The sequence below is a fragment of the Bactrocera latifrons genome, unplaced genomic scaffold (genome assembly GCF_001853355.1).
Source record: "Bactrocera latifrons isolate USDA-ARS-PBARC rearing strain unplaced genomic scaffold, ASM185335v1 scaffold_66, whole genome shotgun sequence".
Classification (NCBI taxonomy): Eukaryota; Metazoa; Arthropoda; class Insecta; order Diptera; family Tephritidae; genus Bactrocera; species Bactrocera latifrons.
In genome coordinates, this window is record NW_017537334.1 from 528,359 (window position 1) to 554,270 (window position 25,912).

Genomic DNA, 25,912 nt, shown 5'->3' on the forward strand with positions numbered 1-25,912 from the left:
GTTGTTTTTCTATTTTTATTTATTTTTTTTTAAATAAAAAAAAAAAATTATCTTCCAAAATTTACTAATAATATTTGCTCTCTGTATTCAGCTTCGTGCGCAGCAAAGTCAACTTGGCCTCCTCACAACCCATACAACGCGAGAAACCGCCGCAAATGGCACACTTCTACCTGTGGGGCTCGAAGCAGTTGAATGCCGCTTATTCGACTCAATATGGCCAATACACCGGCTTCATCGGTGCGCCACATTTTCACGCCATGTGTCGACTACTCGGCTATCAGGGCATCGCCGTCGTTATTGACATCATACTAAAAGATATTGTGAAGCTGCAAATACAGGGCACGCTGCTGCAATTCACCAAAACCCTAATGGGCGCTATGCCGAAGTCGTGCAAATTGCCGCGCTGCGAATATGGTTCGCCGGGCGTGCTCAGCTACTACCAGGCGCATCTGACCGATATCGTGCAGTATCCCGAAACTAAAACCGATCTTTTCCAGTCCTTCCGCGAGCTGGGCAATTGCATTATATTCTGCTTGCTCATCGAGCAGGCGCTCTCGCAAGAAGAAGTGTGTGATCTGCTGCATGCGGCGCTCTTCCAGAATATATTCCCGCGTCCGTTCTGCAAAGGTATTATTGCTTAATGCTTCAATATTTTTTATGCATTTTCAATTGTCTACAATTCTTCTGACAGAAAATGAAAAGCCCGAGGCCAAGCAGAAGCGTTTCGAGGCGCAATTCGCAAACCTGCAGATCGTGTCGAATGTGGAGAAAATTGGCAATGCAAAAGTGAGTGTTCAATACTATTATTTTTTTTATATTTATTATTATTCCATACTCCCAGCAAGCGATGATCGCGCGTGAAGGCGATTTACTAACACGCGAGCGTCTCTGCTGTGGCCTGAGCATTTTCGAGGTAATACTCAATCGCATCAAAAGCTATTTGGACGATCCCGTTTGGAGCGGGCCACCGCCGGCTAACGGCATCATACACGTTGATGAATGCTCGGAATTCCATCGTTTATGGTCGGCATTGCAATTTGTCTATTGCATACCGGTACGCGGCACTGAGTACACCATCGAAGAGCTCTTCGGCGAGGGCTTGAATTGGGCCGGCTGCGCCATGATCGTACTGCTGGGTCAACAGCGACGTTTTGAGGCTTTAGATTTTTGCTATCACATTCTGCGCGTWCAACGCGTCGACGGCAAGGACGAAGACGTCAAGGGCATTGTAAGTGMRAAGGAAATTTAATTTTGTATTTACAYTAAAGTGAATTTGCTTTTTGTAGAAACTGAAACGCATGGTCGATCGCATTCGCCGCTTCCAAGTATTAAACTCACAAATCTTTGCTATACTCAATAAATATCTGAAGGGTGGCGACGGCGAGGGCTCGAACGTTGAGCACGTGCGCTGTTTTCCGCCGCCACAGCATCCGACAATGATTTCGTCGCACTACCAAGATCCGAACAAGCTGCGTCAGAGCATGACGAACAATTGAGCTAATACACCACTCTAATTATTAACCTCTATCTATAACTATTATTAATTATTAACATATTATTATTAATATTATAAACTATTGTAACGGTATGCTAGGTACACATACATATAAGCATAAACTTTAATGAATTTATAAAATATTTCGTATGTATTAGTTAAGCAGTAGGCATTTCGTTCAATTTAAAACACACACACGTACACACAAAATTCAGTATAATATACAATATGAAAGAAACGAATACTTGGAATACACAAACAATGAACAATTCTCTCAAATTCAAACAAAATATTTATTTATACAAACAGTACTCTAGTATTAAAGCATTTAAATTTGCAATTTGTCATAAAAATACAACAAATTTACATGCAATTGATTGGCTATTGTATGCTAGGCGAAGTGGTGGGGCGTGAGTTGATTAGTAGGCCAAAGATTACGCAACAAAAACAAAAAACGGGCAAACAAAAAGAAAATGTATTTGGCTTTAAATAGCAAACCATGTTTACAACAATAATAACAATTACAATAATAACCATTTATTTACACACACATTATTATGTAGTACCGTTATGCCGCAAAAAGAAAAAATTACAAAAAAGTTCAAATTGTTTCAACCGCAGTCTGAGAGCAAAATGATGAACATAATGTTAAGCAGAGCAAGTACGCGTGCGCATAACAACTGCATTTACGTCAAATTAATAAATGACACTGAGTAAGCAAATTATTATTCGAAATATTTAAAAACTGCTGATAAATAAACGTTTTACACATTTTCTAACAAAACGAAGGTTTTTTGTGTGCGAATGGGATTGGATTGTTGTTGTTGTTGTTCTAGCGGCTAATTCCCGTTAAGATGGGGTTAGCGAAGTTTTCGTCGACGTCATCTGACGGAAAATCCAAGAAACGTGCTGTTCCGACGGGGCCGGACTAAAGTGAAAAGGTTGTTAGATGAGTGGTGTTGGTGGGGCGTGCAAAGAGGTGACCAGGGGCATGTGGAGACTCAGTGCATTTATTCTAGATAAGTAGGAGTTTAACCTGCTGCAGTATCGAGAACGAAGCTGCGCAAGGGTCACGCTCGTTTCTGGCGGCAACTTTTGTTGATTGTTGATTGTCTGATTGTGTGCCATTCACTGAAAGGGAATCGGTGAAGGTGTTGACGGCTCCACTGTGAATTGCTGTTAGTGCTTGTCGGAAGGGTCATCGTACTGTCTAATGTCATCGACGTAATTGCGGAATGACTTCTGTCCTAGGTGGCGGTTCTGCTCCCAGCAGGTGACTGCAGGGATGATTTCTGCGAAAGCATCCTGGAGAGGAGATCATTATGCTGCTTAACTGGGATCATATGCGCCTCACTATGTATGTGTTCGATAGGAGACATCAAGGGGCTTCCTGTCGTAGTCCGAAACGCAGTGTTCAGACAAGTCTGAAGCTTCTTCATCTGCGTTCCACTGCATCCAGGAGACGATATTGGTGACGGCGTGGTTCAGGACCGGCCGGCCGATTGCCTTGTATGTTACCAACAACGTTTTTTTTTTTTTTTCATGTGCTGCCGGCTAGCGACTTGAGCATTTTGTTGCTTCTCCGAACTTTGGCGATAATCGCCGTCGTATGAGGAGTGAAGAAGCATATACTACGAAAAGTAGCATCTAAAATCAAAGGATTATTGACAGTCGCAATATTGACGCCATCGACTGCAATATTAAGGTCAAGCCTTTACTCCTTCTTCCAGTTTGTAAATATGGTAGCCGTGTGAGGAAGATGGGAGAGATAGCCGTTTAACTTTGAACACATGCCATCAATTCTATTGCCCGACGTCAATATCGTTTAATCATCGACGTATGAGGTTGTGGAAACTGCCTCTGGTGGCTGTGGGAGTTTCGAGATATAAGAGTGAATCAGTAGCGGGGAGAGTGAACCGCCCTGCGGTACCCCTTCTCAGTTTAGAATTTGTTCCTCGAAATAGTACGGATGATTGACGACCGCTTAGATAGTTTATGGTACATCTCTTCAGTCCTGGAAGGAGCGTAGGTTTTCCAATGTCCTGCAGTAGCGTCCAAAGACTTTTAAAAACTTTACAAGGATCGTTCTTTTACAGTCTGTAGATTCTATCAAACAAGTTTCACCAGAGATTGTACAATATTATGCTCACCCTCCCCAAGACATTAACTGGCAATTTATCCCTCCAAGTGTTCCTCATATGAGTGGTTCATGAGAAATAGCTGTAAAAAACTTCAAATCCCACTTAAAAAAAAACAGCTGAAAACTACAAATTAATTTTGAAGAATGTACAGCATTATTAACTCGCGCTGAAGTCGTTCTCAAAGCAGGGCCACTAACGACACTATCGCAAGATCCATCAGATCTTACAACCTCAGGGTACTTTCTCCGGTGGTGTCGCTATCCTTACTAAATATATGGGAAAATATGAAATAATTAAAATTCGCCATCATGATTTCAGCCGCCGATGAAAGGAGGAGTGTATAAAGGACCTTCATAAAATGTACTGCTGGAAAACTCCCTTGAAGGCACCAAAACTTGTAGAGTAATTGGCCATCGTACTCAAAACGGAACGTTAACTAGACCTCTCGTTAAACTATGCTTCCTACCAAACGCAGATAAAAACGAAAATGCAAGTAATAAACAATCCGTATAATAATACCGATATGAAGAAATTGTAACATCCGTCCAATAACTAAAACCTAATTAAACCGTAAATTTAACAAATCACAAATATGATGAGTAGACTTGTTGGTAGACTAGTTGGACCCCGACAAACCAAATGAAGTTGGTTACATGTAGCAATATCTTCATCATTTATACAATTGAGTTGGTTAATTCCAACTCCCCTTTTCTCCATATAGGTAGATATGAATCCAGATATTACCCCAACTCCAATGCCAACATTGCGATCGGTCATCATTGTGCCTCGTCCTGGGGTTGTCCCAACAGCGGCGTCCCGAGCAACCACCGCAACCGCACCGTCACCACTAGCGGAGCCCTATCGCATCATACTCATCACGTCTTTACTGGTATCCGATCAAGGAGTTATTTCTTTTTTGCATAAAATAACTCATCAAGTTATTTTGGAGTTTATATGTAGTACTGTGATCAAATTTCAATTTTGTCCATTTCATCTCCTTCAAAGTAATCCCCTCCAGCTGCAATACTCTTATGCCAACGAATTTTTCAGTCATCATGGAACTTGGAAAAATTCTCCATCGTGATGTCCATCAGAGCATTCTTCGATTCAACTTTCATATCCTCAATTGAGTCAAAACGGTGTCCTCGGAATGGTCATGTGAATTTGCTGAATAGCCAGAAGTTACACGAGGGTAAATCAGGCAAATGCAGTGGCGGCGGCACGGTATTAGTTGAAAATGTAGCCAAATGATCACGAATAACCAATGCAGTATGAGATGGTGCATTATCGCACCTCTTTGTTCAATAAATACAGACATAGTAAATATCGAAGAATTCACTTTTAGAGCCTCACAAAACGACGCGAAAAAAAATTTACCGCTTCGAAAAGGTCACAAAGTATAAATTAAAAATTGACCTTTCAATTTCCCATAACTTGTTTTTTCTTAATGTCTGTTATTTTCTTGCCATTTTCAAACACAACGAGGAGCGATAAAGAATGACGAGTACGGAAGTTTATGGAAAAAAACACGGTCAGTCGCACGCTACCGAGCACTGAACAGGTGAAATAACAAACTTTTATGAAATATAATATCGAATTTTATTAAGATAAATTTTAAACTTAATAAAATTAATCTTAATGAATAAAACACAAATTGTGGGTTCTGACCGGGAAAATTATGAATAAAATTTTAAGGTGTGCTTGGAAGTTTTTTCGAATATTTTATCGTCCGCTGTATTAGTCAGCGTCGGTAAACTTACAAACAAAAAGTCGAGTGTCGACAAGTGATAAAAATTGCTAACAACAAACAAAAAAACAAGCGTATTCAAACGGTAAAACGTTTGTGAGCATCCATCCAACGCACAAAATTATTTTTTTTCAAAAAATATATAAAAAGCGTCTTTAAAAGCTCTTTGAATTTCATAATTTTCAAATATTAATTTTTGCAACACTCGAAAGCTCGGTAAGCGTCATCAAACGCTCATTTTAAAAGTAAGGGCAAAAAAGCGACAAGTATATTTCAATCTTGTGAAATAAAAATCCACCGAAGAAGTGTTAGTAACGAAGAATAAAAGGCGATAGTGTGGAGGAAAAATCCGTATTACTAAACGATGACGTGTGAATTGAAGAAGTATTTACCAGTAAAATAGCGAATTTGAAGTTTACATCGACCGGCAATTTGAAACTAACAAAAGTTGAATATTCATAGGCACGACAGTACTAGATAAAGTCAATATGAATGTAAAGCCGGAAAGTGCCGAACTCGTAGATATGATTAATGTTGGACAGGATGCGCAAGAAAGAGAAAACGAGTTACTAGAAGAATTTCAGGAGATATAATATGTTCGAGGGCAGGAGAAAATACCGATAACGCAGTTATTAAAGAATTGATAAATAGTTATAAGCCCCAATGTATTGAAAATTTTCAATATAAAATGCAGGTCCACGAACAGTATATTTAGTAGACAGAAACTTCGTAAACTAGCAAGTGGAAAATTGGCTAAAAGCTGACATTATACAGTCAAGTTTTTCAAATTATGCATCTCCAGTTGTTATAGTAAAACGGTAAACACGGTTATGTCGCGATTACAGATTCTTAAACAAGAAATTTGTTCAGGATAACTTTCCCATTATCACGATGTGGGACAGTTTCGGCATGTTTACGAAATCGGTCTTAGAGGATGGAGAATGTCATGTGCCTATAGCTGAAGATTCGATGAAATATTCAGCATTTGTTACTCGAACTAAGACGAAACGATTGGTTCAATTCATTATTCCATCCAAAGACGTCGATGAAGGGATAATTAAACTGAGACAAGTTTTAGAAGTAGCATCGCTATACGGGGTGCGAATCAATTGGGAAAAGTGTGAATTTTAACAGCTAAAAATTTAAATTTTTGGATATGAATGGTATTAAAAAAACAGTCAGTCAACCCGCGGAAGAGCACTGAGCAGGTTAAATATTAAAATTTTGTTAAAAGAAGTTGAACTTTTCTTTTTTAAATAAACTTTAAACGTCAACTTAATAAAATAAAATTTAATAAATAAAGTACGAACCCACGTAAATACAACAAATTTGTATACGATTGTTTGGTTAATGTATGCAAGGCGAAGAATTATGCGTCTAATCATTGAATCCGTTTTGATCGAAAAACTTACCGACTCGATCGAAACAAATTACCTTGAAATCATTGAAACCGTATCGAAAACAAATTTTCTATGAAAACGAGTTCACTTACTGACTCGTTATAATACATATCGTGGCTAATAGGTGGCGCTGATTTCCAAAACACTGAAGCCACTGAAGATCAGAAAGTTTAATATCAGTCGCCCCTCCATAGTTTCTACCATGAAAACCCAAAATCCAACAGAATTTTTAAAAACTGTTGGTATTATGAAATTGTCAACAAATAATATGAGGAATTCGATCAAAACCAGCTTTTACCCAAAAATAAATTCATAATATTCACACTGTGCATCGCTGATAAATACTCGTAAATGCTACAAGTGCACTTCCGCGTGCATCTCAAGCCTTATCAGACAGCTTATGAGCTCATATTATTGCATTGTTGTTGTAGAGTTTAGTGCTGCTTATCAGAAAAATATAGCAGCCGGAGGCTTGACGCACTAACCTTGACTTTTGCAAATTCAGTGTTAAGTGTGACGTCAACGCGTGAAAAACCGAACAGCGGACGAAGTGACGTTGATTGACACGAATCAAATTGATTTTGATAAAAAGCGGTTTACTATTTATGTTTATTTATTTAACTAAGACTACAACTACAAGTAGTAAATTTTGTAACTGTCTATACATGTATGCATGTACATACATATATGGTATGTATGTATGTGTAGGCACTACCCTATGGAATTTGGAGCGACTCAAAGTTACTCGGTATTCTTAACTTATAGCATTGATACCACTGTACTGTGTTCTTGACTCGATTCTAGGCATACACCGAAACACTTTCCGTCGATGGAACACGTTGTCCGCCATTAATGTGTCCATTTGATGTTTTTTGTTTCGTGCGATAGTGATACATGACATCGAAGTTGTCCAGATAATTGCGCGGCAGTCGGTAGTTGATAGCGTCAGCGGCCAGATAGCAGGCGCCATATGCCATACTCTTCGTAATGGTGACCAATTTCAGATTGAACGGCACGTCATGCTTGCTCATTTCATGCTCGAAACCGTCCTTCAACAAATGCCAGCTATGCCATACGGAGCCCACGCACACCACGCTCAGGTCACCAGTTTTCACTAGTTCAACTTGTACTTTGGGCGCCAATGCGGCTATGCTGCGCGCCACACACGCGCCGGAATCTTTGAATATGGATTTGGCGAGCTCGTCATCTTGATCGGCTGCGTGTGCGATCTTCTTGCAGAGGCTCGCAAAGAACGGCTTATCGAAGTTGGCATAACAGTGTGGCAGTAGGTCGAAGCGTGTGTCCACGTTGAAATGTTGCTTGATAACTTTCCAGAGGCTTTCGACGGGGTAGGGTGATTTTCTCAGATTATCCATGTCGTCGAAAACAATTTTCATGGCTCGATGTGCGATGTAGAAGGCTGGCAAAGGAGGAGAGTAAAGGAAATTAATATTTAAGATTTGAGGAGAACAAAGAGGCTGCAAGTAATAAATAATGTAATATAGATAGTCGTGATTAAAAGGATAAACACGTTCTGTAAAGTGTTAAATTCTCTAATCGAAACTGATCCGGACTTGGACCAAAGGGAGAGAGAGACGTCAGAAGTGTAGGGTTAGCAGGGAATGCTAAGAAGTAGTCAGAGTCATTCGGGGACTCGTAGTATGCTGGACATGAGTTTGACAAGTATGAATTCAACCTATTGCAATATCCAGAACGAAGGTGAGCAAGAGCTACTCTTAATTCATCGTCTGCAATGGGTGGTGGTTGGACTGCAAGTACGCCATTCACTGAGAGAGAATCTGTGAAGATGTGTATGGGTCCACTGTGAACGACAATTCTTTGCATGCCTGAAGTTAGTTGTGTTCGAAGTCTGGTGGGTGTATCATTGAKAAAGAACCTATTGATGCTTCTAGGAGTTTAATTTCTACATAGGTCAGCATAGCGCTGATAAATATATGTGACCTGGTCTACGAAAAGGGAGCTAACGTGCGAAAAAAAGTTTTCTGGGAAACAGCTGTTAAAAATGTCATCTTCCATCCGAACTAAAATGTGAAAATTGATTTTTTGGATTTTCTGACACCTAAGCATCCTTTCCGYAGACCAGGTCACATATGAAAATTTTGTGACAACAAAGATGGGGCAAAGTTCATGTGGTTGTAAAGGTTTAATGAACTTGGAATAATATTCAGTACTCACCACTGCCCTCATCGCCCATAAAATGTCCCCAACCACCGCAAGTATATGTGCTGCCATCTGGATTACGCAACAGAGCATTCGAACCCGTTCCGCTAATCACGACCATACCACCAATTGGTGAAGCGGTGAAAACACTGCCCATGGTGTCGCTACAAACTACGTAAGTCTCCGCAATGCCAGGGAAGGTTTTGAACATCTCCTTCTTAAGATCTTCATTTGTGGCTTCCTGTGGGACGAAAGAAAAAATCTCTTATTATATGGGCTCTCAGGCAAAAGTTAGTTGTCATCAAGGTCAAGTATTATTTCATTCATAAACTCGTGTATTACAAACCAGCAACAACGCTGATGACGCACGCTTAAGATACCCTTGAAAACGATGAGTTGAATATATTCGCTTAGTTTGCTAACCCTACGGTATTAAGTGCAAACAAACCGGATTAAGCGGATCGCAAAATCAGAAATGCTAATTTATTCATAACTGTATTATGTGCTGCTTACCTGTTCGCAGCCACTGAGACTCAAACCCAAACTGGTTAGACGCACGTCGGCCGCAATGCAAGCTTCTTCTTTGGCGCGCTTCACCATATCGGCTATTCTGCGCGCTACTTCCGGTATACCGACCATCCAATGGTTCGTGCCGAGACCGGAGGTTAGCGCTAACGATTTTCCACTCTCATCGCAGATTACCAGACGTGAATGTGTGGCACCACTGTAATGAAATGAGCATAAAATTGCTGGAAAATGTGCTGAAACTCAAAAAATTTATTTTAAATTTAAACTATCAATACATATTTACAGCATTTATTTTTTACTGGAACTTTAAATGATCGTAAATATCAGTAAACCTATACGGCCTCCCATTCAACTATTTGCCATTTCTTTTATTGAATTAAAGCAATATTTCAGATTTTGATTTAAGATTTATAGAATTATTCAAGTAACTTTTTTAAAAACTGTAAACCAGATGAAAAGGCCAGAACAGGCGCCAACCTTCAATTAAACCCAAAAAAGAGAGTATGTACATGCCTCTGGCCACTTGTAGATATTTAATCGACGAACATGTTATACAATTTGCTGAGTTTCGGTGGAGTCAATCCCTGACTTACAAGAATGGAACAGAGGCCGCTTACGCGGTTATAGCAATTTGGCGTCAATTCGTGAAACCAATTGCAGCCAGGTCCTTCTCCACCTGTTCTGTCAAACGGAGTGAAGGTATTCCTCTTCCACTGCTTTCCCCGGCGGGTACTGCATCGATACTTTCAGAGCTGGAGTGTTTTAGTCCATTCGGACAACATGACCAAGCCGCATAGCCTTAATTCGCCTCGACTTATTGAGTTTGGTCTTTGTTCGTCGAGAGAGGACTTTGCTACTATTGGCAGAGTTATTCTGTGTTGGATTTCAAGGCCGACATTGTTGTTGGATGCCGCACATTCCGACTATTAAAATTCAAAAGGAATGGTGGAACTCCAGTCACACTCTAGTTGGCGCAAATACCAGCAGACAAGGTGCACTAAACAATGACTATTGCAGAAGCTGTTAAAACTTAGACAGTACTGTATAGAAAAAGAATCGCAACTAACGGTACAGAGTTTCGTCAGAAACACAGGCTGAGAGGAAACAATAGAGTGAGAGAAGAGTAGTTATTGTGGTTTCACAATGGACCTCCTAAGGCCTAGTTATCACTCCCCCTACCTATCTTTTTTAAATGCATTCGTGGATCACACGAGAGGGAGATCACATGACCTGCCATGACAGGGGCTATTTGGACGCGTGAAGTGGTATATATAGATTATAATTGACTGTATTTGGTCGATTGAAAAATAGAATGATTTTACTTAGATAATATTGTCCACAGCTAGAGAGATTAACAATCAGTCCCGAAAAGCAAGATATTTATTTTGAGATCTACTCGTTGTTGTCGTCCGATTTAAAGTTAAAGCTCTCCTTATTTTCATTATTGTACAGAATTATTGCTTTAACTGTATTTTATAAATATAAACCTGGTATATGTTAAGACTATTTCTCACATTCTATTGAAAGCTAAACTTAAGACAAGACATAACAGGAACTAAATCGTATGAAAATAACAATGGGATTTTCATAACTCGCTCGTTCCCCGTATTCCCGGTACTGAACTCGTTTATTACATTATTGAACTCTCTGATATTGGGATGCAAAATCACACTCGTTATTCGACGGCCGTTGATACAAAAAGGAGGTTCAATTGCCTAGTAATCGGCAGCGATGCTTTTGCTCGAATAGTTCAATTTCCGCTTCGAACCGCTTAGCAGGTGTCGCATCAACTTACTGCTGCCTTATTAATGAACTTAGCTACAGTCAGGTGATGGGATGTGGACTCCTTCATACTTTCTTATTGTTCTGACTTTCAGTTTCCATTTCCATACTCTCCTCTTTAATTAGTTCGTAACAGTTCGTAACAAACTTCAGTAAAGTCTCATATATTTTGGTATAATTTTTAAATCTTCGATAGAGTATCGAGGTATTAGGCAAATCAGTGTTTTAAGTATTGTGTAGAGTTAATTTGCCACTTCAGATCTTGTTACGTAGTTACGTCGGTAACGTTACGTCTATATGAGTACCAGCTTTAATACTTGTTAAGAACGTGTTTGTAAAACAGAATTAAAATAGTAAACATCTACTTCACAGACAGATAAAACGTATTAGCTTATCATATCTGGCAGTTATCTTAAAGCCCTCCATTCATTTGGGTCATTAAATATTCTATTTATGAATATTTTTATACTCTGGCTACAGTGTATAATAGTTTTGTTCATCTAACGGTTGTTTATATCACCGAAAACTAATCGAGATAGATATGGAGTGACTAAGCTGATGAGATGATTTGAAATCCGTATGACTGTCGGTCTGCTTGTAACTTGGGTAAAAATTAAGATACGCCACGTGCACAAAACGGCTTTAATCGAAAACGTATAAAGTGCCATAACTAAACTATAAAAAAAACTAAAATTTGGCGATAAAAGGATAGAGGAGGGGCACCTGTGGTTTGAAAATTTTTAAAATTTGGCATGGTAACGCACCCTAATACCTTTAATGTACACATCTTAACAACCAATAACGCTATATCTCTCAAATGTGTGCAGTGCAAATTGTTTCAACGTTTTCTTACGACAGTATGATAATAATCGAAATCGAATGATAATCCTGCCTACTCCCCATATAACGGTTATCTAACCAAAAGTGCGATAAATCAATAAATAAATAAATGCACCGGAGATATTAAATTTTAACCTTGAGATGGTACGAGAAGGCTTTATAGGAGTCGGTAACAAAATTGGACAATGGGCACCGCCCACTTTGAGGTCGAGTCTGCGTAACCGGAACGGACCCGGATGTCTATCCGGCCAAGCACCGGCAACTAGGCTCCAACAACAAAAGGTAAAATCACAAATCTTGGGACATGTTCCACCGATTTCGACCAAATTTGGTAAATAACATTCTACAGCGATTTTATATTACAGTGCAAAAAGGGGGAGGTATCTGATTGCAACCACGTCTACTTACCATAGAACGCAATATGAAACATTTTTTGTATATCTGATACTTTAACATTACTGTATACAACTAAAGTACCAATTTAAATAATGGGTAAATGAATTTGAGTGAATAATGCCCGCGAAGTATGAAATCTTATGACCAACCCTGTTTTAAATCGAACCATATATAATTAAAATTCAGAGGGTAATCTTTCCTGATAATAGTGGCTCTATGTATCAAAATGGGTTGAGTTGAGTCAATATTTCTCTTAGTCCCGATATACCTAATTTCATTTCTCAGACTTTCTTGGGACTTCGTTCCTCATATATCGGCCAACATGTAAATTATTTAAATTAAAATGAGAGAACGTATTTTATACAGTCTATATTTGCGCCTGTGCTGGATAAAATTGGGCAAAAACACAACTCAGCCTCCATGTAACTAATATTAGGAGTTTCAAGAATTCGGCTGACTTTACTTCATATGGATGGTGATGGTATGTAAGGTGCCTTAATGAAACCCAGAGAACATTTTACATGTGGCATGTTAACAGTATGTGGTATTGCTTAAAATAGTTAAAATCGATCGAGGATAACTTAGTGTAATTTTCACTATGATTGTCATATATTCAAGACTTCGTGAAACAATGAAGTTGAACCTTTTCGCTACATTTTCCAATATTGTCAACACCAGTAGGTATTTAGCCGAATGTGATCCTTGCAAGCTACGGAAGTATAAAATGTTCGGTTACACCTATGGACACTATATTGCAGTAGCTACTGTTTGTGCGTAACTAGTTACTGTTTGATAATTTTCTCATTCACATGAGGGGCCTGCCCAAAACTCTAATTGAAAAATGGGCAAACTTTGTTGTTGCCATGTAAAATCTTTGCCTTTGCCAATTGAGAGGCCGGTCAAGCAGCTAATGGCTTCTTTCATGTATGTATACATATGTGAATATGTGGACGGATGTAAGTCTAACATATGTATGCGCATTCATGTTACACATATATATCTATTAAGTGCTTGTAAGTCTATTTTTATGCAAACGTTAGTGATTGTCAATTGTTGCAAGTGTCTGGTGTTGTGAGTGTCTATAAAAAGAACAATGAATCTAAATAAGTGCATCAGTATGTATGTATATACGTACATATGTATATGTAGATGTTGGAGTGTTAGTGAATTAGCGTGTAACTCGTGCGATTAATTGAATTGATGAAATATTATATATATGAATATGTCCTCCAATGAAAGTACAAGTGTACGAGAGCACATACATCGCCTTTTTAATTGGAAGAATTCCGTATCAATCAACATTAATTGTGACGTACGCGGCAAATGCTTTAATTGAGCAACCAAAAATGGGTTAAAGCGTACAATTGCACTCACTTAAATAATGTTGCTTTCTTCTTGTTTTAATTTTTAGCCATAAATTTTAATTTGAGTTTTAAAACTTGCGTTGAAATTAAGTGAAAATCAAATAAAACCAACACCTATGCGCTTAAATACAGAAATAACATTCTATATATAATAATTCCATTAGCCCGTTATTGTATATTTCAATAAGTGTGTTGTGTCGGGAGAGCGAAATGGTAGAAATCGGGTCAAAACTAGTTATCATATAGCTAATTTTATATTCTCGAATAATATGTAATACATAGTAGAAAAGATAAGATTTCCGACTTTCCACCTGACGTTAGATTAATAAATGAATGAGGATTGCACCGCGACCTAAGGTCAATTGTGTCCTCTCCTAAATCACAACAACTCAACTAGCCCCAGCATATTGATAAATTCTAGTACTATATACTGCTGGTAGTATTGAGGCAATGTTATACCTATTTGGAAACATGGATCCAAGGATCTTTATTCTGCGCCTACAGACTGTGCAGTCCATTTGCAGGTGTTCTGGAGTTTCAGGCTCCATGTCACAGAACCGGCAATTCGTAGAAGAAGCTAGGCCCACGGTATATAAGTGCTTCTTGAGTTTGTCCCTTGAGAGGTTGATTACACATTTAAACCTTTTAAGGTTGTAACCACCTATTATCATGGACCATGGCTTTTAGTTGTTGCCAATACACCCATTCCTTGTTTTTTGCGGAGCAGCTCCTTTATAGTATGGTACTATCTTGATGGATGCTGCTGAGCGGGCGAGCTCATCAACCAGTTCTTGCCGGGTATACCTTTGTGAATGGGCACGCAGATAAGATGAACTTGGTTAAGATCTGATAGACTATTCAGTCGTTCTATACACTCCTGTACCAATAGCGATTTGATATTATATGCAGAGATCACTTTTAGTGCCACTTGACTGTTGGAAGTTTATTTCTACGCACCGACTTATAGCAGAGATGTGTGCTTGGAACATACTTGGAAAATTCCCCATAGATATAGAGAGTTTGGTGCGTGATCTTCGACTACACCGTCGGTGTACCATTTGATTGTGTTATCCCTAAGCAGTAACTTCAGAGCGGAATCGCTTTATTCAGCCTTACTGATGAGTGTAACCTTGCACATCTTAATCATCATTCCAAATGCGTTAATTTTTATGAGATTCGAAGCTGAACAAAATTTGTTTTTGAAAACCTAGAACGGTAGCCATCTAGTTTTGAGCCCATTCACCGAACATGCGGTGCATCTCTGAGCATGCGTTTTATCCACTCAACTAAACGTAGTGCAAAACCGATCTATAGTTGGCGAATTAATAGTCCTTGGCTGGATGAATATCCTCGTCCGTTCCGGTTACTTAGACCTCATTGCCGTAGGAACGGTACGATTTATCGACTCTGCTGGGCGATTATGTCGACCGAATAGTGAACGCATCCCGCGATGCCGGAACCGAAACTTTATTTTGGTAATAAATTTGCACGATTTGCAAACGTAGTTCCAGAGTAAATCTGTTCATTATGAAATGGCAAACCAACGTGAGTATAAATTAAGTAGCAGCAAACAACCGTTATTTGCAACAAATGATGTGAAGCTGGTTCTTTAAAAATAATGTGACTTTATCGCTGAGTTTGAATAAAACTGAGCATATCCATAACATCATGATTTATGATTTTCTGGTAACCCCTTTTATTGAATTTATATCACATATATGGTATTTTTTTTTTTTTTTGTTTTTTGTTTTGTTTATTTCCTTATCATATGTTTTTGCGTTTTATTTACTAGTTATGGAACAATAAATACAATATGATGCATTTGCCATAATGCAGCTTTGAATTCTGATAAAAGCGTTTAAATGCCCACTTGCCTTAAATTAAAATCCCACTCAGAACTCATTTAAGCCCACAGCTTCATAATTTTAGTGCATTTTTGTTATAATCTATTATTATTTATTTCGATTGCGAGGATTAACTTAGTATATAGAAGGTAAGTGCAATAAACAGCAACAAGTTCAATAATAGTTCAAAGCTGAAGTATAGTTAGTGATAAGAGTAACTGAGATCGTTGTGAGATACAGTAGGTGTTAAAAGTGTGAGACCAAGTTAGAAACGCATATAATTACAGCAGAGTTAATATTTTTCTAAAAATTATATAAGTCAACCCAAACAGGGTATATTAAATTTTCCGCGAAGTTTGTAACACAAAGAAAACAAGTAAGGAAGGGCTAAGTTCGGGTGTCACCGAACATTTTATACTCTCGCATGATAAAGTGATAGTCGAGATTTTAGGCGTGGTTGTGAACCGATTTCCCCCATATTTGGTACATGTCATCACGGTGTTAAGGAAATATTATATACCGAATTTCATTGAAATCGGTTGAGTACTTCCTGAGATATGGTTTTTGGTCCATAAGTGGGCGACGCCACGCCCATTTTCAATGCATGGCTGGATGCAGCTTCCTTTTGCCATTTCTTCTGTAAAATTTAGCGTTTCTGATGTTTTTTGTTAGTCGGTTAACGCACTTTTAGTGATTTTCAACATAACCTAGGAGGTGGGCGTGGTTATTGTCCGACTTCTTCCATTTTTGAACTGTATATGGAAATGTCTAAAAGAAACCACTCTATACAGTTTGGTTGACATAGCTATAGTAGTTTTCGAGATATGTACAAAAAAGTTAGTAGGGGCCGGGGCCACGCCCACTTTTCCAAARRAATTACGTCCAAATATGCCCCTCCCTAGTGCGATCCTTTGTGCCAAATTTCATTTTAATATCTTTATTTACGGCTTAGTTATGACAATTTATAAGTTTTCGGTTTCCGCCATTTTGTGGGCGTGGCAGTGGACCGATTTTGCCCATCTTCGAACTTAACCTTCTTATGGAGCCAAGAAATACGTGTACCAAGTTTCATCATGATATCTCAATTTTTACTCAAGACGGACAGACAGACATCCGGATTTCAACTCTACTCGTCACCCTGATCACTTTGGTATATATAACCCTATATCTGACTCTTTTAGTTTTAGGACTTWCAAACAACCGTTATGTGAACAAAACTATAATACTCTCTTTAGCAACTTTGTTGCGAGAGTATAAAAATATATACATACATATATTTTCAGCGAGTGCCTGAGCTCGCTAGGTCTTGTCGTTCGAATGGACGAAAACACTCCAGCTCTGGGAGTATTAGATGCAGTACCCGCCGAGAGAAGCAGAGGAAGAGAAAGATATCCACTCCGCTGGAAAGACCAGGTGTAGAAGGACCTGGCTTCGCTTGAAATATTGGTGCCACATAGGTGTAACAACTGGCGCGCTGTTGTTAACTCGGCTATAACCGCGTAAGCGTCAGTAAAAAAGAAGAATCATAATCAATACTCAATTTCTAATTTTTTGACGATTCGTTGTTCTTCATTTTATGTGACGATATGTACCTGATTCAATAAATACATATGTACACACATAATATTATTTTCCTACACATTTTTGTTATCTAGTCAACTGATGGCTCTTTTTTTATACGAACCACTTGCTTCGATAAAACACCAACATGAATAATTGCTGTTCTCGCTGACAATTATTGTCTGTCTAAGCTATGTTCGCAAATATTTACATTACAAGCGTATAAAAGGAAGGTTTGATATCGTTGATAATTGCAGAAAATGACTTTTGAGTGGAAAACGCTTATGTACATATGTGTAACTACTTCCACTGCTTATATATGGTACTTACGTACATATATGTATGTATTCAATATTTTATTACATATTTTTACATTTTTAGTATATTTTGCGGGAATTTTTTTTTATAGAGCATTTAATTTTTATACTCGTGCAACATTTTTATAACAAGCCAACGGCAAATCATAGTTTAGCATATAGTTGCCATACAAACTGAACAATCAAAATCAAGTTTTTATATGGAAACTGTTATATTAGTGAAGGGTAATATAGCTTCAGTGTAATCGAAGTTAACGTTTTTTTTTTCTTGTTTTTAATAATTTTTTGAACATATTCACAAATTGTCAAAATTATTTTTATGTAACCTAATTAATAAATTTAAATTTAAAAAATTATTTTGTTAAATAAGATTTTTAATTCAAATTGAAATCTTGTATATGTAAAGCGTTCAAAATAGCCGTTCAAGATTTCATATTTTTCCAACAAGGCGAAAGTTAGTGAAAAGTTTCAAAATACGATTGAAAATAAACTACTAAAAGTCCTAATCTTATCAGTAAATGAAAAATAATAGAAATATTGCAGGATTTAGTTTGTTTTAAATTTAAGTAACTTAAATTTTACTTTTGTCTAATTTGACCGGATTTAGAAGAGGTTCTTAAACGAAAGATGGAGTCTAGGTTAAGTTAACCAGAACTTAACTGACAGCTGGCTGCTAACCAGTCATTGAGAAATAGTCTATTAATACTTAATATATAATCACGTAAGTACTTTATTTCGTATAGTTTATACTCACCCCTCAACTCCACCGAAATATTTCATTTTTGTCCAGAAAATTAATTAGCAATTCACAAATTTCCAAATATCAAAACTCGACGTTCATCAACTACCGAAGAAACGAAGGAAAACTGTTTAGTAATAAAATGGCAGTAATTTTATATAGATTCCACTAAAAAATATTTCCTTATTATTTTTTGTTATTATAATTGGTATAAATGTGTTGAAATTATTGGGTTTCAAATAAGACAATAACAAAATACAAGCCATTTATTTATTTTTTTTTTTATTCTTTTCTTCTTTTTTTTTCATATTCGTGCTAGTAATTTGAGCAGTTAAAAGCATGGCTTTTGCAAGAATTGCATTACATTAGTCACTAACAAATAAAAAAAAACCTTTCAAAATATGTAAAAATCATAAAAAGTCTGTGAGTGCCCTGTGCATGCGATCAACTGGTGGTTGCAACCAAATATTCACGACTATTCAAACCTACTTACGCGGCAAAATTTTTGTTTATTTTTTGTTTATTGAAAACATTTATTTATTGCAAGAAATATGCCATTACACTTATAAAAACCGTGTACTCTTACGAAACAACACTTTTGTATTATTGACCTAGTGAAAACACTTATGTCTCCTTCACTTTCAACAAATTTTGCAATCTTTCTATATGTAGTCATGTTTTTTCTTTATTTTTCTTATTGGCGACTTGAACTTTCGCTCTTAATTGAAAAACGAAGGTTAGCGAACTGTGCGCACGTACCACATATACATACATACGTAATAGTTTACATACGTACGTATGTACATCAGTACCATTTCAATGTGCCACTGCCATTCACCTTTTGCTTTAGGCCATGCAAAAAAGTCGATTGGCTGCAGAAACATAGCGATTAGCGAGTTGGCAATTCATTGCAATCTAAACGCATTTGATTTCCTGAAGCATTGACTTGCTCAAGGTTTAACACTTTTAAATCTAAATCTTTATTTGTTTGTCTTTTATACTACTTGTATAAAATAGGCATTTTTGACCATCTTCATTTACAAAAACTCATATTTCTAGTGCTTCTAATACTTAGTTAGAAAAGTCGTCAAATTTTTGATTTTTCACTGCAACTTCGTAGTTTCAAAATTGAAACTAACAAATATTTTACACTTTTAATCGTGTCTGTTCTATTTCCTTAACATTTTCGTTTGTTTTGTTACATCTTTCGCGCAACGACAAGGTGCTATAAGCATTTGGAAAATTGTTTGTAACACTGCTTTGTTTGATCTTTGCATTGCACATTGCCACGTCAATAATTTATTGCACATTTATTTCGTTGTTTACATATAAATAAGCGTACAACTTTTAATTCATAAAAAACATTTCTAGTCACTCCTGCAAAGTATCTTAACAGCATTGCATTTTATATGCATACAACAACAAATGTGAAAACACACGTAGAATAGGCAAAGAATGTAGAAAATATTTTCGATACCTAGTGAAGGTATGTCCCCTTTGGGTATGTCGGTATGTGCCGTCAACGTCAAAGCGAACAGCTGCTCAGCAAAAACTTGTTTAATTTCGACTGGAGAAGTGCGCCAACACCACACTTCCGAACGCGTTGAAGTGAGTGTACGAAATGATGGAGTCCGATTCCAATGCTGAAATTTGGTCGATGCATGCATGCACAGAATTAACAAGAAAGCATAAAGAGCAAAACAGTGCCGAGCGATATTCGGCGACAAGAAAAGCTAAGCGCTCGCAAAACAAATACGTATTGCAAAAATTATGCGAACGCTCGCAATAATCCCGGCGGCATCGTGGTTAACTCGACGTTTGTGCTACGAGCATTACTGACGGCTATATTAGCGCTGCTGATAAGCGTGCACGTTTGAGATAAGATACCTTAAAGTGGCAGGTGTGATGAAAGATTTGAAAGTGAATGGCGCAGTTAAGTTCACTTATGATTTGTTTGTTGTTTTACTAGATTTCAAGTAACTAATTGAAAATTTACTGATTGTAATTACATAATTTTTATACCCTATACAGGGTATAATAAATTTTCCATGATGTTTACAACACCTCATAATCGCACAGCTCCTATAACTGGACATTTTTATGAACATGAATTTCATGAAAACAACTACATAAGGGCGTTTAAATGTCCGGACACTATTTGGTATTATTTCGTTCAAATTATCTTTGATAAATGGACAAGATTTCATAAAATTGCAATACGCAAAATGACAGTGCGAAAGGAAATACGGTAAAAAACATTAACGTTACATAAATATGTTTACTTTGATCTCATAATATAACATAAAAGCTATTACTTTTGACTTCGTATATACAACTTAATAAATAGTTTCAACTAAAAATCTCAAAAATTTCCGCAGAATATCTACTTACAATTGTAGCGCTCAGTTTAGTCGTTATAAATGTTTACTTCGCAATGAGAGTATATAAGTAAAAATTAAATTAATTTACAAACGGAAAACTCACAAGCTTTTTGTGCGGTGAGAGAGAATATATAAAAGGTAAATATATTTGTGAGCGTTGCTGTTTACATTTTATTTGTATCTCGGGTATGTCGAGTAATCTCTTTTGTTTTGATTATACCTTCTGCAAGTTCAATTTCTGCTTCTTTTATGAAGGCTGAACATGTTTGTATGTTTACTATTTATGTTAGCATACAACACATTTCTTAATACATCATTATGTATACACATACATATGTATTGGTATAATATATACGGCTTACTCACATAGATGATATTGGAAAAAATAGACCGCATTTGGATGAAACTTTATATTTCTACTGATGCTAAGCCGAAACTGGTCTAGAAAATCGTTATAAAAATTTCTTTGACGGAAATGAGACATTTTGTTATTACCAAATAACCCTAAAATCATGCTACAGTTTCTACACATATACATATGCATGTGTGTGTACTTTCAAAAGTAGAAAAATACAATGTGAAAAAAACTATATATTTACATATATATAGTATATTTCATAAGACTTTTAGACTTAAGTTATTAGTTTTACTAAAATAATTTATTATTATAATAAAATCAAATATCAAAAACGAAAACCAGTATTTTGTGCAGTACAAATTCCCGCTGAAGCACAGCACTGTAACCACTGTGATTGCCACACTAATTTACAAGAAGAAGAAGAAACCGCAAAGGTTCTTACGCTTTATTATTTATTGTCTGCGTTAAATAATAGTAATTTAGATAGCAAAATAATTCAACAAACACACACAGTGTGATTAAAATGGATATTCAAAAGTATACACTGCAGTCAATACGGCAAGATTTGATTGATAATAATCTGCAGGTCAAAGCAATAATACAGGTATGATTGATCAAAGTACACCTTTATTGAATTTGTTAACAAGTATATTTTTAAGGATATATTAACATATCGTGGCAGCATTCACGAATTGGAGGCGTTAAATGAAGCTGGCCGTGCTAAATTGGCGGCCTTACGTAAAAGTATACAACACCTCGATGACTGGGCGCGAGATACTGGCGATGCCGAATTGTGCAAGGAGGTGGACTCGCACAGAGATCAATTTTCGAAGACATTACAAGCATTTCGTAAAGCCAATATTTCGACACGCATAGAAATTGAAAAGGCTAATCGAGAGGAGTTAATGGCTATAACGGGTGAAACAGATTTGCGTCAAAGAACAACTGGTGCGGGTTCACGACACAATCGCGGTAGCTTAGTATCACAGGAAAACAATGTAACAGAGAAAATGCTTGCCATATCACGACACCTGTCTGAAACAACACAAAAGAGTGCTATTACATTGGAAAACTTGGTGGCGTCATCGCAAAATGTAGAAGCGACACGTGATGAACTACAAAACACAGCCGGTTCGATTTCGCAGTCTGGCAAGCTATTAAAGAAATATGGACGTCGTGAGTGTACAGACAAGATGTTGCTATTCTTTGCATTTGCATTTTTTCTAGCTTGTGTTCTTTATATTGTGCAAAAACGTTTGTTTTAGACATATGAAAAGTGATTAGTGGCACCGATAATGGCAAATGACAAAATGCATGCGAACTATTTGTTTAGGGAAATTACATTTAAGGCAATGTATAGTAAAGGTTATACTCGTAATTTATGCAGTGTGAAGATATTCTAAAGGGATGAGAATATTACCTAGTAATTTAATATAATTTATATACTATATTTCTTTATACATATATCTGTAACTATATTAAAAAAAAATGCAGATTATTACTTATGCAACAGTTGTACACATTTACGCTTAATATAGCTAATTTTAAATAGTTCTTACTGTAGCCATATTTAAAACTTACGCGAATTTTGATTAATCTTTTGTCACTATTTGTTTAAAATTTTTTACAGAATTTAAAATTTAATATGTAAAATATTACAAAATGCCAATAGATTTATACAGAAAACCAATGCACACGAAAAGCAAAACACAATTCAGTAATAAAGTAAGACAATTAAAAGTATGATTATAAAAAATATTCCACATATATCCAAACCTAAAAAAAATTATTAAAAAATAAAAGACCTTGTTAATCTATAATGTACACGCTAAATTTCCTGTTTTTGATAATCTTTTTAATAATTGCGGATTATTAAATTAAGGTATATCAATAGTGGTTACAATTATGAATGATGGTTAAAATTATTAAATTCTGATCCTTTTCAGTTCCTTATTACTGATTGTCTTGGGAATGATTTGAACCGACAAATAGATTAGTATGACTCATACCCATAAATAAGTTCAAATTGCAATGATTCCTATTAATTACACTAGGTCCAAATCATGAGTGAATTAAATTGTTTCTAAAAAAATTCAATATTGTCCCAATTAAATTTACGCAATTTTTCAGAATCATGGCTGATGAATTAAATTATCGCACATGATTGCGAATGTTTGCTAGTCATAGATAAGAAGAAGCATACTGTCAAATGCTGTTTTGTTTACATCTGTTGCGGCTTTTTACAGAAAACACCAATATTTTGATTTTGATCGGCATATCCGACTTTTTTGTGAAAAAAATAATACAAGTAAACAAAAAATGGGACAATCCAATATGTCTTTAGAGGATTTGAGAGCATACTTCAAGACACATGGGAAAATTCGGGAGCAAAAGGCGCACACATCGAAGGTAATCAATATAAAATCATTTTTAAAAAATTTCAATGTGGCTTATAGTCTATCAATATTGTAATTCCTATAATTATGTTTTACCATTAAGGTACATTCTGTAGGCTGGAGTTGTGATGGCAGACGTTTGGCTTCTGGTTCCTTTGACAAGACGGTGGCAGTGTATACGCTCGAACGCGATCGTGTGGTATGTGTGTATTTGATATTAATGTACTTATGTTAATAATATTTTAAATGTAGAGTAAAGAGAATACCTACCGTGGTCATACCGGTTCTGTGGATCAGCTTTGCTGGCATGCAACCAATGCAGACCTGCTCAGCACGGCTAGTGGTGATAAGACTGTGCGTATTTGGGACATACGCGCTGGCAAATGCTCCACCGTCACGAATACAAAAGGTGAAAATATAAATATCACATGGTCACCTGATGGCAAAACTATAGCAGTTGGTAATAAAGAAGACCTGGTGACATTCATTGATACGCGCACAAATAAAATACGCGCTGAGGAACAGTTTAACTTTGAGGTACGGCGCGGCTATTACTTTGCTGATTTGTTTAGTAATTAATGCACTTCGCTTGCAGGTGAATGAAATTGCATGGAATAATGCAAGTGATCTGTTTTTCTTGACAAACGGCATGGGTTGTGTGCACATCTTAAGCTACCCAAGTCTAGAATTGCAGCACGTGTTGAAGGCACATCCTGCTACATGTATTTGTATCGAATTTGATCCCACTGGTAATATTTTAATTTATAAAACATAATCTAGAAATACTATACATTTCTTTTGTCATGTGACAGGTAAATATTTTGCTACCGGTTCAGCGGATGCGCTCGTCTCACTATGGGATGCAAACGAATTAGCCTGCTTACGCGTGCTATCACGCCTAGATTGGCCGGTACGTACGATTTCCTTTAGTCACGACGGTAAACTGTTGGCATCGGCTAGCGAGGATTTGCTCATCGATATAGCGCACACGGAGACAGGCGAGAAAGTGGCTGATGTCACAGTCGATGCGGCAACTTTCACAGTAGCATGGCATCCCAAGCAATATTTACTCGCTTATGCGTGCGATGATAAAGATGGTAACGACCGAAGGCGTGAAGCGGGTAACCTCAAAGTTTTTGGGTTTTCGGAGTAATTGAAGTTATAAAAACGAAATGGAATAAATGTGAATTTTTGAAATAGCAAATAAATGTAGTTTTCAGTTACTATTTAAATTTCATTGTCGCCGTAACCGTTTAATTGAATTGCCGCATTCAATTAAAAAATCGGCTTGTGTTAAACCCGTGATAATTAAACGTACACTTTAATTTCAGTTGGCAAATAACAGTGCTTGTGCTCAATTTACGCCCCCTTTAAATAGGCGGAGTCGAAGTTAAAACTCAATCTCAGTCTCAGTACGAGTGTTTAACACGCAAACAACCAATTTGTGTTCAATTGTTGGTAATGAGGTTACGTGCGACATGTGTGTATGTAAATTAAGGTGTCCTATTATTTTCAAGTTAAATGTGTTTTTTTTTCAAACATCCTTGAAGTTTGAGATTGTGTCGTAGAAGTTATACGTGAAATGACTTGCACATTCAGAAAAGTGTTGTTTACATTCTGTGTTGCTCATACGCCATGGTGTACTATATGACCATTACATTTGATGCATAACTTAAAGACATTACAATATAACTTTTTAAGAAATGTTTTTAATAATAAAATCAGCAATACAGCCTTTCCAGAGCTGAAATTTTTGTATTAGAATAGAGAGTGTAGAATAAAGTTGTAGATTTGTTTTGGAGATAAAAAAATTTAACGAAAAAAAAATATCATGTTTAGACATGTTTTAAATTGAAAAGAAAAAAAACTTTCGCTTCACAGGGTGTTTGGTAAAAAAAAAAAATTATTTGTGAAATAATTGTGTCACCCTAATGATACACATAATATATAAATATATGAAGTATATATTAGCATACATGTCGGTGCAGCGGAAATCAAAGCAGTAGTAACGGGAGTTTTTTGGTTTTACTTTCCAAAGCATATTTCAGAAAGTTTAACTGTAAAAACCTGCAGTAATTGAACTGTAACTAGTAAACTTTCCATCTGATCTGAGTGCAAAAATAGGCTACTTTCAATTTTAAATATTTACCCATATTACCTTTTTCGGTTATATAGACATGTGTAGATGCACACGTATCCGAATACATGCTCTTTAAAGTGAAGCTACATGATTTTCAAATTGTTTAGACTGTTCAGTTATAGACTATTTTAACTTTTCTATTACAACTTTTTGTGTCCATTCCACATATCAGATTGTCAAACTTTCAATTGTTCCTTAGCCAGAGTCAAACTTAAATTGGAAGTGGTATTCCAAAATAATAGTTTTTTTTAGTTGGTCTGTATATGTTTGCATATGCACTCTTATGGTTTATACTATACATAA

General features: G+C 36.6%; 4 protein-coding genes across 6 annotated transcripts in view; 3 read left to right on the forward strand and 1 right to left on the reverse strand.

Annotated features, from left to right (window-relative positions):
* LOC108975498 (cytoplasmic FMR1-interacting protein) overlaps positions 1-2,279 on the forward strand; it is an 8,980-nt gene extending 6,701 nt beyond the window's left edge. Inside the window, exons 8-11 of the mRNA XM_018944006.1 lie at positions 92-627; positions 692-786; positions 842-1,228; positions 1,287-2,279. Of these exons, the coding sequence (XP_018799551.1) occupies positions 92-627; positions 692-786; positions 842-1,228; positions 1,287-1,496 (1,228 nt within the window). The 3' untranslated portion in view covers positions 1,497-2,279. The remainder of the gene's footprint in view (positions 1-91; positions 628-691; positions 787-841; positions 1,229-1,286) is intronic.
* A 5,079-nt stretch (positions 2,280-7,358) lies between these two features.
* LOC108975533 (N-acetyl-D-glucosamine kinase) lies at positions 7,359-22,897 on the reverse strand. Of its 3 annotated transcripts, none has more exons than XM_018944082.1 (5): positions 22,655-22,897; positions 18,350-18,439; positions 9,478-9,688; positions 8,980-9,205; positions 7,359-8,203 (listed from the first exon to the last, which is right to left on the reverse strand). In XM_018944082.1, exons 2-5 carry the CDS (start codon positions 18,373-18,375, stop codon positions 7,584-7,586), a joined length of 1,083 nt encoding a protein of 360 aa, XP_018799627.1. In that variant the 5' UTR covers positions 18,376-18,439; positions 22,655-22,897; the 3' UTR covers positions 7,359-7,583. The 3 variants fall into 3 exon arrangements, with proteins under 3 accessions (XP_018799627.1, XP_018799625.1, XP_018799626.1); XM_018944080.1 differs by lacking the exon at positions 22,655-22,897 and adding an exon at positions 19,812-20,080; XM_018944081.1 differs by lacking the exon at positions 22,655-22,897 and adding an exon at positions 18,828-18,925.
* LOC108975534 (vesicle transport protein SEC20) lies at positions 21,513-22,648 on the forward strand. Its single transcript, XM_018944083.1, has 2 exons — positions 21,513-21,677; positions 21,733-22,648. Exons 1-2 carry the CDS (start codon positions 21,597-21,599, stop codon positions 22,336-22,338), a joined length of 687 nt encoding a protein of 228 aa, XP_018799628.1. The 5' UTR covers positions 21,513-21,596; the 3' UTR covers positions 22,339-22,648.
* A 393-nt stretch (positions 22,898-23,290) lies between the features above and the next one.
* On the forward strand, positions 23,291-24,665 carry LOC108975510 (THO complex subunit 3). The gene is made up of 5 exons (XM_018944025.1): positions 23,291-23,482; positions 23,573-23,668; positions 23,722-24,006; positions 24,065-24,218; positions 24,282-24,665. Exons 1-5 carry the CDS (start codon positions 23,393-23,395, stop codon positions 24,620-24,622), a joined length of 966 nt encoding a protein of 321 aa, XP_018799570.1. The 5' UTR covers positions 23,291-23,392; the 3' UTR covers positions 24,623-24,665.
* The last annotated feature ends 1,247 nt before the right edge of the window (positions 24,666-25,912 follow it).

Bases quoted from the DNA above. Each gene is read 5' to 3' on its own strand.
- LOC108975533 (XM_018944082.1), bottom strand. From the start codon at position 18,375: ATGAAATATTTCGGTGGAGTTGAGGG. The intron at 9,689-18,349 runs GTGAGTATAAAC...ATTTCATTACAG, and splicing joins TATTTCGGTGGAGTTGAGGG to TGGTGCCACACATTCACGTC. The intron at 8,204-8,979 runs GTGAGTACTGAA...CTCCTTTGCCAG, and splicing joins TATGGGCGATGAGGGCAGTG to CCTTCTACATCGCACATCGA.
- LOC108975534 (XM_018944083.1), top strand. From the start codon at position 21,597: ATGGATATTCAAAAGTATACACTGCAGTCAATACGGCAAGATTTGATT. The intron at 21,678-21,732 runs GTATGATTGATC...TATATTTTTAAG, and splicing joins AGGTCAAAGCAATAATACAG to GATATATTAACATATCGTGG.
- LOC108975510 (XM_018944025.1), top strand. From the start codon at position 23,393: ATGGGACAATCCAATATGTCTTTAGAGGATTTGAGAGCATACTTCAAG. The intron at 24,007-24,064 runs GTACGGCGCGGC...CTTCGCTTGCAG, and splicing joins AGGAACAGTTTAACTTTGAG to GTGAATGAAATTGCATGGAA. The intron at 24,219-24,281 runs GTAATATTTTAA...GTCATGTGACAG, and splicing joins TATCGAATTTGATCCCACTG to GTAAATATTTTGCTACCGGT.